General features: G+C 30.7%; 1 protein-coding gene across 1 annotated transcript in view; it reads left to right on the plus strand.

Annotated features, from left to right (window-relative positions):
- Positions 1-18,626, plus strand: part of LOC147078828 (RYamide receptor-like) — a 170,750-nt gene extending 152,124 nt beyond the window's left edge. The window contains exons 3-5 of the mRNA XM_085955171.1: positions 7,270-7,338; positions 18,298-18,475; positions 18,553-18,626. Of these exons, the coding sequence (XP_085811297.1) occupies positions 7,270-7,338; positions 18,298-18,475; positions 18,553-18,626 (321 nt within the window). The remainder of the gene's footprint in view (positions 1-7,269; positions 7,339-18,297; positions 18,476-18,552) is intronic.
- The last annotated feature ends 3,540 nt before the right edge of the window (positions 18,627-22,166 follow it).

Raw genomic sequence — 22,166 nt, forward strand, 5'->3', positions numbered from 1 at the left:
TAATTCATTCTAACAGGATTGTGCAAGATACCATAAAGCTTGTAAGACGATCGACGTATTAAGAGAAAATTTCATAATATAATAACTCTTATTATGATAACCCTTGACGTATTTTTGTTATTTTTTATACTATATTTGGATAAAGATATCTTATTTATGTATTTATTTATTTATTTAAGAATACTAAACATTGAGGACATAACAAATCTAAATTCAAGACGTACACAACATGAGATTTACATTATAACAAATATTACAATATATAGAATATAATAATAATAACACAAAAACAAATTAAATCAAAATATACAATTTAATACAGAAAAATAAAATTTTGAAAACAAAAAACCAGGGAACTCAGAAATAATGGGAACTGAAATACCCAACTAAAATTGAAAATAGCAATCTGCTCAGTAAAAAGTTGTGGTAATGATACAAATATGAAAAATAAAACAAATAGTGCAACTACATTTCACAAGTAAGCATATTTTTATTGTTATTTTGAATATTTATGTCAATATCGTAACATGCATTAAAATTTATTTTCTGCATGGCATTTGACGTTCACGCACAAACAATGTTAAACGTTATTGACGAGTGCAACGCACACCACTGTAATGCATATAATGCGTGTATTTTGTTTGAATAACAGGGCCGCATTTCAGACAGGGAATATTAGACAATATTTATAATAATCAATTAGGGATAACTGTTTTCGTTTATCATAATGATTTATTGTTGCATATGCAATATGCATAGGTAAATGTGCATTTATTTACTGTCAATATTCATTTTAATTATAAAATAAAAAAAATAAAATCAAGTGATTAAATGTTTCAGTTATTAATTATTGCTCACCGTTAATGTAGTGTATTTAGATACCGTTTTGTCATCAAGTAAGCAATTATTTAAAATTTCTTTTTGTACCTACCCATATTTATTCGGAAGGGAAGTGATGATGCCATGTTTAGAGAGATCTTCCATTATACATGCGACAGAATAGTCAAAAAACTTGATATTTGATTTATACGTTATATAATGATATTTTCTGTTAATATATAATTATAAATGCGATTAATGTTATGCCTATTTAGAATTACCTTTGTATGTAAATATTTATGTACTTATCTTGTTATTACTTAATCTTATATATTATGTCACGTATAAGTTTGATGAGGTTTTAATAATTATATTTAATATTTTTCATAATTATTCTGTACAATGTACAAACATAGAAATATACTTACTACAAAATACAATTAATATCCTTTTTTCAATTTCTATAAAGTATATTCATAACTGTGTGTGAAAAGTATGTTAATTTAAAAAACGCGTTAAAACACCAATATTAGTAATATGTATTTATAATATTATATTGTTTCGTATGAAATATATTTCTAATAAAAAGTAGACATCAATGATGCGGCTCTGTGTGCGCTGTGAAGGTCATTTTTTGTCCGTCCACCCTATTAACGCACACTTCTAAAATCCTGCTTCAATTTGCAGCGTTTGCAGGACCTTGGATCAGAGTTCTATTTATTTTTCTTTTCTGTGCAAAAAACATACAATTTTACACAGAAAAATAAAGTTTCAAAAACAAAATGCAATGTACATCACTGAAAATGTCTATGTCTTTAGGGAGCGCATTTACTGATCTTGCACCACTCGCTAATGGTGCCTGATAGGCTTGACACGAGGAAACGGTTCCGATCCAGAATAAATCATGGCTGCGACTACGTAGGTAATTGGCAGGCGCATGTAAATTTAAATTTATTAGGACACCAGGATTGGAAACCATCCCTCGTGCTATCAAGGAAAAGTGTTTCAAGAGAAGAAGAGACCGACGAGATTCAAGAGAGTGAAAAGTAAGCATGCCTTCTAGAAAGGCAGTCGGAAAATAATCATTTGACGAATTATTGAAAGGAAAATAGTTAAATGTCCTAAAATAAGAAATTTCTTCTGGACGCGTTCTAAAATAAGCTTATAGGAAACCTCATAACGACACCAGATAATCGACCCACAATCAAGAATGCTATGCACTAATGAGACGTAGAGTGTACGTAATACATTTGGATTCTTGAATGGTTTGGATTGTCGCATGATGAATCCTAGAAGCTTACTCGCACGTAGAGCCGTAGAAGTTATATGCGAGTGAAAAGATAATGAAGAATCAAAAATTATCCCAAGATCTTTCGTCGCAGATTGACGCTTTAATGAACTTTTTGACATAATATAATTATATTATTATGTTATGTTATATATTATCACAGTTAAAAGTTGTTATGTTGGGGTGTGTAATTGACAACAAGGTAAATTATTCATGTACGAGGAGTCAACGAAATTTAATAATAATATTATATTTATGTGGTTTTGGTGCTACAGAAATATTGCCAGTGGTCTAATTTCGTATAGTAGATATTGTTTTCTCTTTACGTATAGATAGAAATTGAATGGGATTCTATTTGATTTGGGAATATATCACTATCTCTATATGAAGTGAACTTCCGAGAATATTTTCATGTATGTATAGTATGAATTGATGTACTGTTTGTATTCAAATTCAATGTGGGTCAAAGTTATCCGGAATAGTACGGTTTATGACTATCAAATTTATTATCATATACATCGGATTGTTTTGTATGAATTGTCAGCCTCTATAATTTAATTCAATGGAGTTATTATAATACTAGGCAAAGTAATAACTTTGACATTGATTTTGTAAAGTTTCTCTAAATTATCAGAAACGTTGGCAATATTCCATTCATACCACGTAATGTGTGATGATTATAATTCAGGGTATTTCATAATAATGTAGTATATATATGTAAGAATAGTGAAATTATAATAAAAAAATAAATGTATTCGATAACACGTATGTAAGATAATCAATAACTAGCACTACCATCGTAATTCACAATTCAGTGTCATGGTCTGTATATTTATTTATTTGTCTATTTATTTATAATAGACAGGCTGAGTACATAACAAATTATTAATTCAAAACATGACATTTAGAATAAAAAGTACGATGACTATAATTTTGATGAAGTACGATGACTATTTATACAAAATATGATGACTATAAAAAGTCTATGGTTTCGTCATTTTGCAGAATATTTTGAACCATCACCATCTTTGTAAATTCACTGAAGAATGACACTGATGAAGAGTGCCTACTATAATGTATTAGTAATGTTTCAATAAACTGTTTTCAATTAATTTTAACAGTTTGTACGTGTGAGTACGTTAAAATTATTTGCAACTTGACATCCATAGATGATCCCTAGAAGAACCCAACCTGCAGACCATAGATAATAGAAAAAAATTCTTATCGAAAATAAAACCGCCAACCGCTAAAAAAAAAAACGTAATTTTGACATGACATTCGGTGTCGATGCAGTGCTGTTCAACGTGAGGTGACCTTATTTTTGTTTTAGTGATTTCGGCAAATTTTGCCAACTGACAAAGTTCATTTAAATGTTCAAAATGTGCTACGGGCAATGAAATTATTAATGGACGACGCACTCAATACAGTTGCTAGCAAGTAAATTTGCGCATTCGCATGTATAGGTAGACGTCAGGCAATTTCCATTATGCGATATCACGCATCGGGAATTTATAGCAATATGACCTTTATTGTAATGGCGTTAGACCAGTGTTTTTAATGTCAATGTTCATTTGAGCGAACCCGTTCGAACCGAACCATTCGGCAGACCCAACAAAAAGCATTAGGAATTTATAGCAATATCACCTTTATTGTAATGGCGTTAGAACAGATTATGCCATTCGGCAGACCCGACAATAAAGTGTCATTTTCTTTTCCAGATGATTCGTCCATATTAATGTCATTGGCTGCGGGATAGAAACATCAGTCTGATAACATTACAAACACCAAGGACAATGACATTACACACTTTTTTCCTGTAGCGGCAGCTTACTGTGACGTCATGTGATAGGTCGTGACATGAACCTCAATGTCGTTCGCGCTTTACCTATCCGCACGGAACGTCATTGAATGTGTGACTTCTGGGATGTCGCAATCAAAAACCTATTCCAGAATACCGGGATTTCGTCATATCCTATTGACGTATATGAATTTTCCGCATATTGCTCTTAGCACGTAAATGTTGCATAATGTATTATTTGAACATGTTGAACATGTTCGTATTATGATAATAATTGAACACGTGACTGGTGAGTACCTGTTTCGGATAGGGGATAAAGGTTGTATTAATATATTATAATATCTATAGGGTGTAGGGATTGCAATACCGGTATTCAATTATTTATGTATACCTAAATACCCGTTTCAAAAATCAAAAATACCGGTATTTTCGGGCAAACGTGCTCAGCGTGGGTCAAAATGGAGCTTTTTTTCTATTTTCAAAGCATGATTCTGGACATACCGTTAAAAACAATCGGTTAGGCATATGTTCAAACACGCGCGTTAACATCATTTTACTCCCTACTTCAATTATAGTTTGTCAATTTATGGCTATGGCCGTATGTTGTAGCTTAACTACTGGGGAATACCAAAAGAAATGGGGTTTTTCAAAAAAACACTACCTTATTCTTAGGTCAATAATTATTATAAAGCAATCATTATTCATAGAATGATTATCAAACTTGAATGGTCAAAGACATAGCTTATAATTAATATCTTTAGAATTATCTTAAAATGTGTTAATCTGGCCCATTTTTTGAATAATAAAATGCCTAATTCTTGTCAAATTTGGGATCACAGAGATTATCAATATAATTTTTTGTCGTAAATATTTCACAATAATAATGTCGATATAAATTATACTGATGGTTTTATAAATGCGTTTAAAAATTAATAAATGTAAAAAATCTTAACACCACTGCACATTCATGTACTGAAATATGACTATATTCTAAAACATTAGAGCGAGAGGTTTAAAAGAATACTATTTTATGTAATAAAAATACTTTTGCAGTCATCAAATGTTTAAAATAAATATAACGGAGAATAAGGCTTCAAAATTATATAAATAGATTATCTACAACGTTTAAGGTATGTCCAGGATCATGCTTTGAAAATAGAACAAAAGCATAGGTCGGTCCTTAGACGTTATTCGTTACATCTTTTTTTTAGAATTATTAATAACCATGTCCCTGTTTTTTCGTACAAGGTAGTTGTTAGTGATTTTGAACAATCACAAATACCCAGGCTTTGAGAAAATCGTACATTTTTTGTTATGGACGCGATAATACGTACTGTCAGAAGTAAACCCATGCACGTGTAAACTGGGTATTACCAGTATTTTACTAAGGGTGTCAATGAATTAAACAAAAGACAATTTTAATATAATCAACCGAAAGTACTTGATGAAATTTGAATTTAAATTCTAATGTATTTAAGTTTTGTACTATTCCATTTGAGTCGTTCTTTGCGACCCGGGTTTCACCTTTACGGGTAACGATAAGCCGGCTCGCACATCACAACTCGCCTTGTGTGCCTGACGGCCATAAATCAAAACTTCCGAGACTGCCGGCGAATGTTGCATGATCACAACCTCGCACATCTGCCTAGCGCTGCTAGCACTAGCTCTGCCAAACGCGGCGACAGTCTGGAGAGAAATGGCCGATTGTGCGCATGCGCGGAGTCGATATGGCCGGATATCGACATGTAGGCTTTGACCAATGCAACTCGACGCATGTCGCAGGGTCTCAGAGTCGCAGTTGCATCGGCCAATCTGCGAAGCTCCATTTGATAACGTTTGTTTCTTGGTTTACGATGACGTCACATCGACGAATTCGTCGTAAGACGCATGCGGCGAGTTCTGTTGTGTTCGATTCCCGGTGTAAATAAGAATGTGATTTTCTTGAAGTCTGGGTATCTATTCTTCTATAATATAATACGGGTTCACTACACTACTGTCATTGGGCCTTGAAGCCTTATGTAGTATTAAAAAGAATGTAACATTATATTCTTATGGATTTAAGTGTTGTACTATACTGAGTGTGTGTTTGCCTTTGATACACGGCACCTGAAGATGCCAAAGGCAAAACCGGGGTCGTAAAAAACGATTGAAATAGAATAGTACAAAACTTAAATACATTAAAATTTAAATTAAAATTTCATCAAGTACCTTCGGTCGATAGTATTAATATTATTATAACATTATGTATTTAAATGATAATAATCTACCGATCCATTTGCTTTTCTTGAAAATAGTTGCTGATAATTTGACTTTTAAGTATAATAATAGACTTTTAAAATTGTCAATAAATTAGAAAACCTACATATACGATATGCCAATGATACTGTGCTGATTGCTGATAGTTTAAATAGTTTACATCAACTGGTAGAAAAGGTTAATGAGGTCAGTAATTATTATGGTTTAAAAATGAGCCTCAAGAAAACAAAACTATTACCAGTATCAAAAATAGCGACACCAGACACCAACACAAATTTTGTCATTAACAGCGAGTTAATCGAACGTGTGACCCATTATAAATATTTAGGTACATAGGTCAATGAGAAATTCTGAGAATGTATCAGGAAATAAAAACTAGAGTTGAGATCGCAAGGAGCGCCTTTCTCAAAATGAGACGCCTCCTTAGCAATCGAGATCTTAACCTAGGTCTGAGACTGCGTATGGTACGTTGGTATATTCTCTCAATTCTTTTCTATGGAAGTATGGACGCTAAATCAAGAGATGTCACGGAGGCTTAAAGCTTTCGAGATGTGGCTTTATAGACGCATCCTCAAAATTCTTTGGACTGACTGGGTGACAAATGTTGAAGTTCTCAATCGAATGTGGAAGGACCGAGAAGTTCTACGTAGAAACTACAGTACCTCGGCCACATTATGAGAGAACAAAAATACAGCATTCCCCAACTTGTCATTCAAGGAAAGATCAATGTGAAGCGTAGCAGAGGACGGCGCCGCATTTTGTGGCTTAAGAACCTCCGTGATTGGTACGATTGCAGCTCCACTGAACTGTTCCGGGTAGCAGACGACAAATCTAAGATCGCCTTGATGGTGGCCGACCTCCGCTAGGGGACGGCACAATAAGAAGAAGAACATTTAACTAGGTTTAGACTAAGTTTGGTTTTATAGAAGATGTCAAACTTTAAATGGCCATAACTCCATAAAATTATGTTTTTGAGACCAGTAACCCATGATATAACGTTTTTCAAAACAATGTATTTCCAATAAAAAGAATCTTATATTCTTCATTAATAATGTGTATTGTTATTTAATGCAATTAAATTAAATTTATATATTTTATTTATTTTCAGATGGTGAAGATGATGGTCGTTGTTGTGGTCGTGTTCACAATATGTTGGCTCCCTTACAACACACTTGTGGTAAGTCTCACACAAATCTTTCTGCTTTATTTATAACAATGAAATTGGACAGTTAATTACTGCTGTATTCTGATTATGAATATACCAATAATTTACGGAATTAAAGAGGTTTAACTTATAACTATGTAAGTATATTCTAACTTTTAATTTTACAACACTTGAAAGTAATTCCAGAAGGTTTTGTGTACAGTTGAAATGGTAAAAATTGAATAATTAACATTCTCTGCGTTTATAACATCGAATGCTGTTTTTTATAAATTAAAATTTGCGGTTTACGATGTATCTATAGTCTAAGGATTTACCCAAGGCCTGAATAAAAACGATGCATGAGTGCGAGTGAGAAAGTATTCGGCACCCTTACAATCTCTGCAACACGCGCTAGAGTAAGATAAAAGGTCTACATATCTGTGAGCTAGTTTCCAAAAGTATCGCCATCAAATCGGGGCGAAACGCTTCACATAGCGTCGATAACTTGCGAGCTCGAGTTGCTTCATTTAGCAATGCAACGGATGGCGTCTAGATGTATCTATAGTCTACGGGTTTACCGCTTTATTATTGTCTTTATCTAAGTAATGATGATGCAAACTGTGATAACATAAAATAACTATCTTTTTCTAACTAACTAACTAAAATAACTTCTTTTATTCAACGAATAATTCACAATATTATGAGAATGTAACATTCCATGTATTGAACATACATAATTTGAAAACATCTCAGATATAAACTAGAAAAAATCATATTTGAAAAAAATACGAAGCTTGACGGGATTTGAATCCATATAACCAGTGGTATTACGCCAACTTTACTGTTGAATTAACCAATTATGTATATAATATTACCAATTCGGACACCCACGGTGGCCGCGCGGCTTAAGCGTTGGACTATCACGCCGTGGGTCTCAGGTTCAAATCCTGAGTCTGGCAAGTACACATATTGTTTTTCAATTTGTGTGTGAGTCAGGGTATGGACTTAATAGGTTGAGCAAGTGGCTGACATCCATTTCTCGTAAAAATAAAATGTGTTAATAGAAACCTCTACTCTGTGGAGGCCCATATGATCCTATTAGGATCGGACATGGTCGAAAAAAAAATCAATTATGCTACGAGCGTCCTGTCAAATTGCGACAATTTAAACTAGTAGGTCATACATGAAAATGCTTATCAAATTGCGTTATTATTTACTATCAGTTTTTGTGTATTAAATCAAGGAATATTAATCACCTTAATTATTCACTCAACCGACGCCCCGCTTTCACCAATTATTTTAGTTATAATGTCTACTTGAACTTGCTAATAATTTTTAACAAAACATTTTATTTTGTTCAACGAATAACTCACAAGATTTTGAGAATATAACATTCCATAATATCGTCTCTGTTCTGGCAGAACACACTAACTGGAGAATACTAGTTTTGAGTAATTTGACTTTGAAGTTGTTAAAATGTTTGAAATAATGGTCTATCATGTGAGTTTATTAAGTAATCGTAAAAAGGATGACTTTAAAATAAAGACTGTTTATTTATTAAGAAGGTTTCCAGACGGTAAAGTTTGAAATAAGGAAGATTTTGGTACTAACTCAATATGTCATTTTTTTGAATTAGTGTCTTCTGCCAGAACAGTGACGATATATTGAATATACATAATTTGAAAACATCTCGGATATTATATATACCCATTAGCAAAAATCATATTTGAGAAAAACTAGGAAGGTAGAACATATGATCCTATTAGGATCGGACATGGTCGAAAGAAAAGAAGAAAAAAATTAAAAAAATGCCTCTTTAAATTTCATGACTTCTGTCTCAGGCTATTGCAGCCTGTGCCGTACATAGAATTAAATTACTCTTTTATAATAAATTTTCTTTTATGTTTTCTTTGAGACTTTGCGAGAATGCTATTTGTTATTTGTCTATTCAATTACGATGTATTCGTCATAATATAATATCAATGATTTTAAATGACTTGGTATAAATATTATTGTGTATAGGTATTTTTGTGCCAATATTTTGTGCTAATTTTTCATTTTTTTGCCGCCTATTGAATTATGTCACTTGGATGTAATGCACACCAAAGTCCCCTGCACAAAAAGCCCAACATACCTACAAAAGCTTGAAAAATTACTCGGATTCTTTTTCTGTAATAAAACAGACCCGGATGTCTATAAATAACGACAATAATAATAAGAAAAATATTTTTAAAGAAAAAAAAATATGATTTACTTACCTATAAAGAATTTGTTACCAAATAACAACTGTCTACCTCAAAAAGAAAATATAATGGCCATTTTGAAGGTGCCTTTTCGGACAAATAATTTTATTTTACGATTCAAATATAATACGGAAGAGAAAATTTGCCTGAATAACGCTATATATTATTATTATTCTGTTTGCTGGTATATAAATATTATACATTTTAATATCCTGTATTACGTAATATAAAGTATCATTTTTTGTATTTGCAGGAAATATTGCTCAAAGCATTTTAACTTTTAGCCTGGTATTAAGGTAGGACATGCTCAGCGTAGGTCAAAATGGAACTTTTATTGTATTTTCAAAGCACGATACTGGACATTTTACTTAAACGTTGTAGATAATCTATTTATATAATTTTGACACCATATTATCCTTTATATTTATTTTAAACATTTGATGACTGCATAAAGTATGTTTATTACATAAAATAGTATTCTTTAAACCTCTCGCTCTAATGTTTTAGAATGTACTCAACCGAAAAAAAAATCTTTCACGCTTCAAACACGCGCATTAACATAATCTTACTCCCTACTTCAGTTTTAGTTTGTCAATTTATGGCTACGGGCGGATGTTGTAGCTTAACCACTGGGGAGAGCCAAAAGAAATGGCGTATTTCAAAAAAACACTACCTTATTCTTAGGTCAATAATTATTATAAAGCAATCATTATTCGTAGGATGTTTATCATACTTGAATGGTCAAAAACATAGCTTATATTAGTATCTATAAAATTATCTTCAAATGTGTTAATCTTGCCCATTTTTTGAATAATAAAATGCCTAATTCTTGTCAAATTTGGGATCACAGAGATTATCAATATATTTTTTTATCATAAATATTTCACTATAATAATATCGACATAAATTATACTAATGGTTTTATAAATGCGTTTAAAAATTAATAAATGTAAAAAATTTAACACCACTTCACATGGACGTACTGAAATATGACCATATTCTAAAACATTAGAGCGATAGGTTTAAAAGAATACTATTTTATGTAATAAAATTACTTTATGCAGTCATCAAATGTTTAAAATAAATTTAAAAGATAGTAAGACTTCAAAATTATATAAATAGATTATCTACAACGTTTAAGGAATGGCCAGGATCATGCTTTGAAAATGCAATAAAAGCTCCATTTTGACCTACGCTGAGCATTTACCCCCTTAATAAGTCCATATTTCTTCACACCATTGGCGAGAGGTGGCGATATGCTGTTAAGTAGCGTTGCCAATTTATTTTTTCTTACCAGATCTATAATTTGTTGTTAGGCACCTAGTTTGTTAAAAATGCATCTAGATTATGGCATATTATTAGCGTTTTTTGATGCCTTTAACAATTTTAAATGTGTTGAAAATACGTAAGGGTCAATTATGAACATTTTATAATTTGAATTCCGTACACGGCTTATATATAGCATGATATAATTTGATCATTACGAATATCGTATATCGTGTAATAAGAAAAAGAACTTGCAATAATAATGACACAAATATCATTCTTATAAAGTTTAAAAATTATTCAAAGATAAACTTTTAACTTATCTAATATTTTTCGTTTTGAACATACATATTTATATGTACCATTTTTTTTCTTTAGAAAGATGTATGACATTAAATCTTTTTGAGATAAATTTATTTCTATTAGAATGTTAATATCTGTTCCTGAGAGTTACACTTCCATATCTTGAAACAAAATATATATATTAATATATTTTGTATATAATAATATATATGTTGTATGTTATTGTAATTACTAATTTATTGTTTTAAGAATTTTGGGTTGCTCAGAGTGTTAATAATTAGGTCAGATAGCTGATATTATACTATGATGTTCCCCGTATTTACTTAATTTTCGGAAAAATTGGACGTGACGATTATTGCCTCTAATTTTGAGGTACAAATATGAGGGTATAAGTTTCAAAGTCGATAGCTTGCATATTCCGTCATTTGATCTCTGCAGTAAGATGAATACATGATATTATTATGTCCGTTTTTTTAGCGAATTGAGTTATCGTCGCTATAGGATTTGTTTCCCGAATAGACCAAATGTCAATTTTTCAGGAGACGAAAAACAAATTTCATTGTCGTATATTGAAATATCAGTAGATGTATCAATCATTCTTTCTACACTGTATGATTGCAACATTATCTAAGAATAGATTCCAAGAATAATATACTGGTATAAATCAGTAAATGCACAGAAAATGCGTTTTATTTACAAGTACTCGTTGTGGATATTCGGGAAAATTTTAGCGCTCTCTCAGAATAATGGATATTCGGGACAAAACATGGACGTTCGGGACTTAAGACCGTAGCGTATTGCTGCACGGCCCACGGATTACTGAGTGGTTAAAAAGTACGCACCTCAAATGTTATATTTATTTACACGATAATTGGTAATGATTACTTTTACTCTTTAAATACCTAATGATCGTAATAACCCAAGTTCGTAGGTAATAATAACATGCGGCATTCGCTTTTTTCGTAATAAGTAATAAAATAGTTTTAAATAATCTTTTTTTTTTATTCAACGAATAATTCACAAGATTTAAGAATGTACCATTCTAATTATTGAACATACATAATTTTGAAAATCACTTCTGAGAAAATATATTAAAACCAATAGAAAAAATCTTTTTGAAAAAAGTAAGACACCCGGCAGGAATCGTCCCTGCATCTCCTGGGTTTACGACCAAGTCCACGAATTATCCACTATGCTACGAGGTGACATACTTATGACGACAAACTTTAACTATTGGCCTGTTAATACCTGCTCATCAGTATTCTTCAAAATCAAGCGACTATTGGCTATCGGTTTTTGTTTATTAAATAAAAGTAGGTATCTACTACTTCAATTACTAACCGACGTCACGGATTTCTCCAATATTTTTTGATGGTACTTACTCGTACTTGCTAACAATTTTATATTAATACTTTTTCAAAAAAAAAAAAAAAACTTTGTATATATATCTGTATATTATTATACCTATATATTTCTATAATTAACAATTAAACTTATTACAAACCACCAAATAAATATTATATATTTACTATTGGAATGACAACACAAAATAATAGCATCTATAAATTAATTACCATTGGCTGCTAATATTAGGTAGGTACCAATATCCTAAGTATATAATATTCACCAAATAAATAGTTACTAACATACATATTAAATTAAATTAACTATCAGCGCATTCAAAAATAAATCATAGCATCGCCTTTATTTTCATAGAAATACCTAGATTAAAAGTAAAATAAAAACAAACAATGTTTGATTAATAATAATTTGAAATAATAATTATTTTTTACGTCATAGTAGTTGCCGGGTCATACTGTAGAATTCATATAACCGTTGGGATTTTGTGTCATTTATCAAAACAAAATGCAGTTATTTAGGTTAAAATACTCACTTCCATAACTTTACTATAAGTTCAGGGCAAACTGGTGATGTATCAGCTATAAACAATCTCTTCAATTTAGTTGAATTCACTATTAAAACAATAGTAACTTTAAAAACAATATCAATAAGATGAAATTTGAAAGAGGATTCCAGACGGCCGAAAAATATGAAAGTGGGCGTGATTGTTTTAGAGCTAGACAGCGTGAATGTGGGAGCGAGATGCACGGCGTCAGCGCGGTTTGATTGGCTAAAAGTCATATTCGGGAAATAAAAACTCAGCCAGAGATTTATTTCGACCGAAATTAACTTGGATATTCAGGTACGAATAGTTGGACATTCGGGAGAACAACACGGAGTAATTGTAACTTAACATGGCGTATTCGGGTTTTTCAAAAAAATATCTCTGTTCCTAGATAAAAAAATATTTTTTTTATAAATGATTTCGGTAGAGTTCTATAAAAGAAATTGAACTGCATTAAAATGTCGATTTCGACAAAAATGGATATTCGGGAAACAAATCGTATAGCGACGTTATGTATACCTCAGACTTGTCTGAGTGAGATCTACAATGTACAGTATGTGATTAAATTTGTTCATTGTTTGAATATTTTTAGAAGTTTAAAATTACTCTCCTGAATAATTAAAAAAAACGGACATATTATCGTGTTTTGATAATATTTTACTACAGACATAATCGATGACTCATATTAGTGATTGAAAAGTGCAAATAGAATATTTTTTAAACATTAATAAACAATAATTCGAAAACGCGTATTGTAAAATAAAATGTTCCTAACGTCAATTAAATTAATGAAAAAAATATATCTTTAAAATCTGTTGTGAAATATAAAAAATGACGCGTGATGATTTTGCAATCATCCACCGGTTTAATTTTTAAGGAACAAACAGATCTGGATTTCATATTTTATATAAATTGATACAATTAAAAAGTACTTATAGAACCAGAATCAAGCAAATAATATAAAAAAATAAAATGGACGACTTATAAACGAATACCCTCAACTAATAGATTTTTTAAACGCTATTGACTGCGTTACCCATTTAGTAAAGTTGTTAAGGGTTGAAAATTTAACCTCTTTTGGCAACTGTAATTATCTTTGTTAACGAGTTAAATGTTTGCTTCTGAAAGTAGTAAATATACAACCATTTAACAATAAATTACACATACAAAAATTACCCCCATAAAAGAGGTTGGCAGAAGTCACTAATTTATGGTCTAATAGGGGCTGTATTGCGAATAGACTATTTATTTACTATCCCGAATTTTTTTCTCTTTTTATTTCAGTATCAAAAATGTCAAAGAAAAATTTTATAATATGGAAATACAGCAGCTTTTGATTTTAAAATATTATATTTTAATCAATACTAAATTATTATTATTATTAAAAAAGAGGAAAATTCTTTATATGCCTGTATGAAGTCATGGACCCCGAAGGAACGGAAACGGAAGGCAATTGATGCCTTCAAAATATGGTGTTGGCGCCAAATGTTTCGTATTTCTTAGAGTAAACCACTCAATGATTTATAAACTCCAAATTCAATAAGGTAGCTGTTCTTATCAATATATTATCTGAGACGTATTATGCAGTTTGTGTTGTATGTTATAACTGTTTTGAATTACTAGTATTCAAAAACCACTTCATGATTCATTACAAAACAACTATTTAAAACAAAATCTTTATGCGTGTGCAAACTAGGAGTTGAAAGATAATAAAAACAGTTATATTGTAGTCCAGTGCATATAGTGGTGACCTTTCATCCGAGGACTCTGGGCCCAATTCCCGGTGAAGTCACAATATATTTATGTAATTTTCTCAGCAAATCCTAGGTGTTTGTAATTGCTTAACTTAATATAATATTTCTGATTACACTACTGTCATAAGCTGTTGTAGTATTAAAATGAATATAATATATATTTGAATTATTTATATGAACACATCATATGATTAAAAATTAGTAAAAAAAAAACATAATTTACAAATCACTTACCTAATCGAAAATAATTATACTTTGTCAAATATAATATTTTCAAAATAGATTAAAAAACATTTAAAAAATTGACAAATATAATCAATATTGACAGAATTTATACCATAATAATATGTCTTTCCTACAATACATTACATTACTTTCTACCCCCATAATACAGTTTTAACGATTCTTTTTATAAACTTAAATACAAATTTCGGTATCTCCACTTGAAAAAGCTTTCCAAATGAATGAAATTTGTATCGTAGAAATACTATCTATATGAATTGAATATCAAATGATAACTCATTTTATAAATTACAAATAATATATAATTTTATAGGTTATTGTATGATTGCATGAATTCTTGACGATTCACGCAAAACGTACTGTCGCGAACAATAAATTGTCAAACACAAAAAATATAACCGAATGTCTCTATTAAAGTTTCCCAATTGTTTTCAAACAATCATCCCTTTTAGAGCATGTTATTACATTTTGCCAGCGTTTTTATATAAAGCCACATAAAAACAATACTTTGAGTTTTATGTTTATTATATCAAAAAATACAATATAATAATTACAAGATAAAAATAACTTTTTATATAAAACGTTTATAAATTTTCTGTTGAATCATATTATAAACTTGACTTGACTAGCTTAAACGATCAAAAAAAATGTACTTGATAGAAATATTACTGAAATGTCATAGTAACGCACGTATATATTAATAATTTAGTTGGTAGGACCCCAGACCCCTAGCAACCAATAATGGTGTTGAAATGTAGCTTTTCATACAAAACAGAATTAACTGAAAATGAATTCAATTCTACCTAAAGATGGCTAAAAGTATTAAAAAATGCATTGGCATCGTGTGCTGATATATTCTAAAAGTTTCAAATGTCTAGCTAGTCGGAAAGTTAGTTAAAAATCGGTTGCAAGATTTGTATTGGACAAACAACCACCGGACAAACAAGAATACGAGCTAATAAAAATGTCGTAAAAAAAATTCTTATGAATAACATACCACACAAGTCATATTTATTGGATATAATATAATTCTTTTTAAATATCTGACATTTGTAGCGTACCGAGTTGATCTGTAAACTAGGTAGTGATTGGCTAATATTAGGAATTTAGCATATTATTTTCGTATAGTGTTGGTTCATAAAAACATCCCAGACGGGGTATGACAACAAGTTTATTTGCATGAAAAAATGAACGATTTTGCGAACATAATTAAATTGTAATTGTAATTAAATATACTTAGTCTATCAAGAATCAAGAGTAAGTCAATACCTTTGCTGTTGCGCATCGAAAAAAAATACAAAATCGAAAAAATGTCGATACGTGTAAAAACTACACACTTTAACAGAAATGTATTTCAAAACAACAAATACTTACCTATATTGTATCAACGCATTGCCGACTTAAGTAGAAAGCCGATACATTCACAACGACTGGGCCTATTTTTTCCGCCCCTCCTGTTGTTGTCTATGGATGGCCTGTCATTGTTTTATAGAGTGCTCATACTGTCGCGTTCACACAGGGAATGGTTTGATTTGAATAGATAAGTTACATCATAAATAATATACTAGCATTAACACACCTTCTACAAATGTAATGCATAGATCAATGCTACATATTTTTTGGAAATCGATATTATCGGTTTTTGTGTGAAGGACTAGTCTGACTTTTAACGACAGCTAATGAATAACAGGGATGTATATTATTTATTAATAACACTGATAGTTTATATATTTGATTTGAGAATTTTTTATAATTCAATTTGAAACGAGAAAGGGCAAATCAATATGACAAGCAATCTGGGATCTGATTTTGACAACTGAAAAGTGGATCACTCGTTGCTTGTGCAAAAATTTATGCTCAGGCTTTATTAATATAAAGATGGCGATGATCAACGGCATTCAAGTTTCGTTTTATGTTTGAAGACGAGAGCTTCTTTTTTGTAAGACAGTCACATAGAATTAAAGAAAATACCTTTTAGATGAATAATAATTGTTAAATTACTAATTAATATTTTATATACTTACGGGCAAATTCGGAGTAATATACAAAGACATTAAATAATGCATGAAATTATTTCATTGTGTTTTATTTCTCACTAAAATAAGTATCGACCTACCTGCATTAAATATCTGATAGTCAGAAATTTGATGCGCATTAAAATAAATAAGCATCATATCTAGTGTTTTAAATACATTTGTAGGGTGAATACCCTACCATCCAGCATGACTTGGCAGGAAATCATTAATTTATAACTACAATGTATCTTGCAACATAATATTGTTAACATTACAAAACAAGCGATTTATGTGAGTCAATCAAATTTCAACAAAAAGCTAATTTAGCAAAATAATATAATAATTCAATTCATTAATCAATAATATCGCAAATAAATAAATACTGCTATATACGTTTACCATGATATGTACAAAAGTTGTTTGTATGAAAATTAATCTAGAGCAATTATTAAAACTGCGTAATTGTTCAAATTAGAATCAATTGAATTTACGAAAAGAATCATGCATTGCACAATAAACCTCATAAGCATGATTATAAAAAATATTCAAGTAGCTGATAGCAATATTTTCTATTGTATCGAATCAGTATAAAACACTCAGTAGAAGAAAGCAACATCGTCATTCAGTTATCATAGATTTAACCGTAACGTTATCATCCGCCTCGCCCGATCAAACTCGTAATCAATCAGAACGCATACTCGTGATTTCACACATCAAAATTATAATCTGTAAACTTACCTGTAATAATTAAATCAATATTTATTTGGAAGAAGATAATAAAACCAGGGTTCATTTCATTCACGCACCAAATTCTGAGTTATTCATTTGGAAGTCAACCAACCAACACTCTGGTTCTCTATTCCATCTCACTTACATAGTGGTGACCCCGACGTTGAAGGCATTTACAGTTGCAGTTAGAAGGTTTTTACGCCTCAAGCCAGTTGCGTTTTTTGCAAGCTAGGTGCTAATTGAAAAAAGCTAGATCTGGCAAGAAAAATGATAAATTGGTAACTCTGATAGTATAGGCAGTGCGAGGCAGTCAGAGTCAGGAAAAAACCGAAGCAGCAGCTGTCCCAATGCATGACCTCACTTTATCTGTATAATTATTTAATCTATGGATTTAGGGTGTGTTTTAACTGTTTAGAAGGTATTGGGAGATTAAGTTTAAACATAGCCAAACCTTTTCACAATAATTCTAGCAATAAGTCTATTGAATAATATTTTGAGGTTCGTTCACAATAATAAATATCATTCTGTTTTAGGTGCTGTTGGACGATTCCTGGGAACACTGGAGTCCACTGCCATATGTCTGGTTCGCGCTCCACTGGTTGGCAATGTCTCATTCTTGCTACAACCCGATCATATACTGTTATATGAACGCAAGATTTCGAGCAGGATTTTTACAGGTGAGAGCAACGTTAAAATTATTGAAAATTACCTGTAATATTTTTAATATTTATAACATTTTTCAACTAACGACAGACAGATAAATTTGGTGATTATGTGTGGGATTTAAGTGCCCACTCCTCTGTCGCTACATTACCTCACCATTCTACCGATGCTAATTGATTACTTCACTCAATCGTCATAAATAGTTATTCTGTTATCAGACAACGAATCACGTGAGTAATCGCGCGCCCTTCTACCCATACCTCACCTCGAGACAAATTTTATTTTGTCACTTTGGAGCCTTTGGGGCTATACAAATGAAACTCTAATAAATTAATACTAAAAAAATAAAAAAAATTAGCTTTGCGAGTTGTATCAATATTATAAAGTATAAAGTTTTTAGTTATAACGAAATAAACACAGTTATACCAAAACAAACTTTATGAAAAAATATTTCCTAGGTGGCAAAAGATTAATAGAAAAGAAAATAATTACAAAATTAAAAGAACTTTTTGTATACCAGGTTTTTTTGTTGAATCATATACCTAAACTTGACAATTCTATGTATTTGTAAAAACTTTTTATTGTACTTGATAGAAATACTGAATAAATATTAAAGAATACAGAATAATATCACTTTGACATTTCATATTGATTTCTATAGTAAAGCACGTATATATCAGTGGCGAAGGGTGACTTTTGGAAACAGATAGGCTGTGGAGAAAGCACACTTGTTAAATGTTTTTACGGGAAATAAGAAGGTAATCCGACATAACTACTGATGAATAGGTAGGTACACAAAAACCGATGAAATTTCAAAAGCTCACTGATGGTATAGAATTAAGCAATTAATTTGAATTATGTATTTTTTTAAAAATATAAACGCTAGATACGCCCAAAATATATTGAAAATACCCGTTGTTGTGAATCTGTTCCATAACAATTTACAATTTAACCCGTAAACTAGATATTTTAAAATACTTCTATATTTTTAAAACACAGACTTAGATACAATATCAGATTTCAACTTACATAATTGCCTGAATAAATTGTCTTAGTGTATGAATAAATTAACTGACAAATAAAAATCACGAGATAAATTATTTATTATTTTTAACAATAATCAATATTTATATGTGATTGAATTCCTAAAAATTATGTTTTTAAATTATATTATAAATTATTTTGAATAAATGTGCACTTCCGTAAAATGTAAGCGCTCCTTAAATAGCTTACCAATTTATATGGCCACCGCAGACGTCTTGAAATTATGAGAAACAAACTTCATATAAAAAAAGTTTTCGATTCACGCGAACGTAATCCATACAATATGTGACGTGAAACGAGATGTTGCTTAATTTTTTAAACCTTCAAGACATGCCATAAATAGTGCTTATTAAAATAGTGGAAAAGATCGTAAAATTATTATGAAAATTATACGGTAGATGTCGTTAGGCATATTGAATATATTTTTATGTGATTATATTATTTAATATGTCAATATAAAATTAAAAAATATTTTCCTTAAGAAGGTAGGCTTTAAATAATCGCCTAGTATGGAGTCTTCGCCACTGGTTTAATTGCTAGGACCCACTTAGCAACCAATAATAGTGAGTAGTAAATATTACTTTTTACGATTTTTTTTCCGAAACATACAAAACAGAATTAACTGAAAATGAATTCAATTCTGCTTAAAGATTGTCAAAAGTATTAAAAGAATGCATTGTCGTTGTGTTCTGATATATTCTAAAAGTTTCAAATATCTAGCTAGTCGGGAAAATAGTTAAAAAATTTGGAAAAACGAGAAAAAATCTGTACCGGACAAACAAGAATACGAGCTTATAAAAACGTGGTAAAATACAGTAGGGTTTGGTTATAACGAACTCCAATTACGTTTGGTAAAATCGGTTTGTTATAATATCCAAAGTTCGTTATACGGGATTAGTGAAACAAACCTTTGATTTTCAGATTTAACCATTTTGTATTTCAATTTAAAAAAACACACGAGTCTACAAAGAACAGATAACTCTCAGTTACTCATGAATACCAATATTATGTTCTTATACGATTACGTATATATTTGTTTTAACAATGTGTTATGTAAAATAATATGTTGATATAACGTAAAAATACATTTATTTTAGTGTTGACCAAAATTATTTTCATTGATATTAAGAGCATACTTCAGTGAAACGGCAAATAATTTCCAACTATAGGTGCGACGAAATTTAGGACCGCTGCCAATCGGAGAGCAAAAGTCGAGCTGTGAACACGTCAATTTAATTTGTGATGGCGTCGGGGGAATTAATTCTTAAATCGTGTAAAGATGACTAAAAAACGTTACCCATTTACATGAAAATGATAACATCTCAATGAATATATTATTAGTAATACTAATAGAACAAAAAACATAACATTAAACGGACGCATGTTGAATTTTTATGACAAATTATGTTTTTTTCTACACGCGTCGTCTGCACAATCTTCGCGTCGCGTAGTCACGTTCGTTTTAGACCGTGCCCCAGCTGAAGTAGGTATAGCCTTAATATTGTAATCCACCTCGGCTTGTTTGTTGAAAACACTTTGTAGTGTATTCCCTGATTGAATGTAATAACGAATGTTTTCAACATGGTACATTGATTTCTATGTACTAAGTTGAAACTAGACCTATTATAAATAGTGCATTTGACACTCTCAGTTACATAATTATTGTCGTCACTGCTCTTATTAACAATTATTATGTGCATGGTAACTTCAGTATTGGTTCACTGCTCTTGAGATATATTATATCGTCACCTCAATTCTACAACTAGATAACATGATTTTTTAATGTGTTTGATAGCTATTGAATAGGATTCTACAATTCCTTCTCGACAAAATGATAAAACTAGGTAGGTCAGAAGTTAATAGGAACTGTATTAATTTTGTGTTTAAAAATATTAGATAACTTGAAAACCATAGATGCATCAAATAAATAAAATAATATATCTATAATATATTTTCATATAGGTAATTCAATTAGACAAGCATAATTTTCTAATTTTATTTTAAATAATAATTATTATAGCCTAGATTTATGTTAATCAAGTAAAGTTTAAATTTCATTTCCCCAACAATGACCCAATCAGAGTTATCTAGTTGTAGTATTGAGGTATCGATGCATATATTATTATATTTTGACCATGTCCGATCCTAATTAGACTATTATATTCTCCACAGAGTGAAAGTTTGTATAACAGTTTTTTTTAAGAGAAAATGACGTTAGCCACTTGCTCAACCTATTAGGTGAATACTTTAACTTCAGACACAAATTGAAAAATAAAATGTGTATTTGCCAGACCAAGGATTCGAACCTAGGACCCACGACATTATAAGCGTAATCCACTCAGCCATCGTGGGCGTATTCTCAATCATAAAAAATACTGGTGCTTTAAAACCATGTACGTATGGTCTGGTGAAATGCTTCATTAGCGTTCAATGTCCTCATTGCTATTATAAAAAATATAATTGGTACACACATAAGTTACAACTTTTTATCATCAAAAAATTCTACACGCATGTATACCATATAGCCCGTTTACACGTGCATGGATTTACTGCTAACAGTACGTATTATCGCGGCTAGGGAATCCAATCTCGAGCCCAAATTCTGATCCCGGGATTGGCATTTTTTTTCTATTGTTAGTATAAAATTTTTATATTTACAAATAACATTGATAAAATCGGTCAAAAAAAATCTAGT

This window comes from Rhyacophila brunnea, unplaced genomic scaffold, assembly GCF_057557595.1.
Source record: "Rhyacophila brunnea isolate RB1 unplaced genomic scaffold, BYU_Rbru_1.0 scaffold_10, whole genome shotgun sequence".
NCBI lineage: Eukaryota > Metazoa > Arthropoda > Insecta > Trichoptera > Rhyacophilidae > Rhyacophila > Rhyacophila brunnea.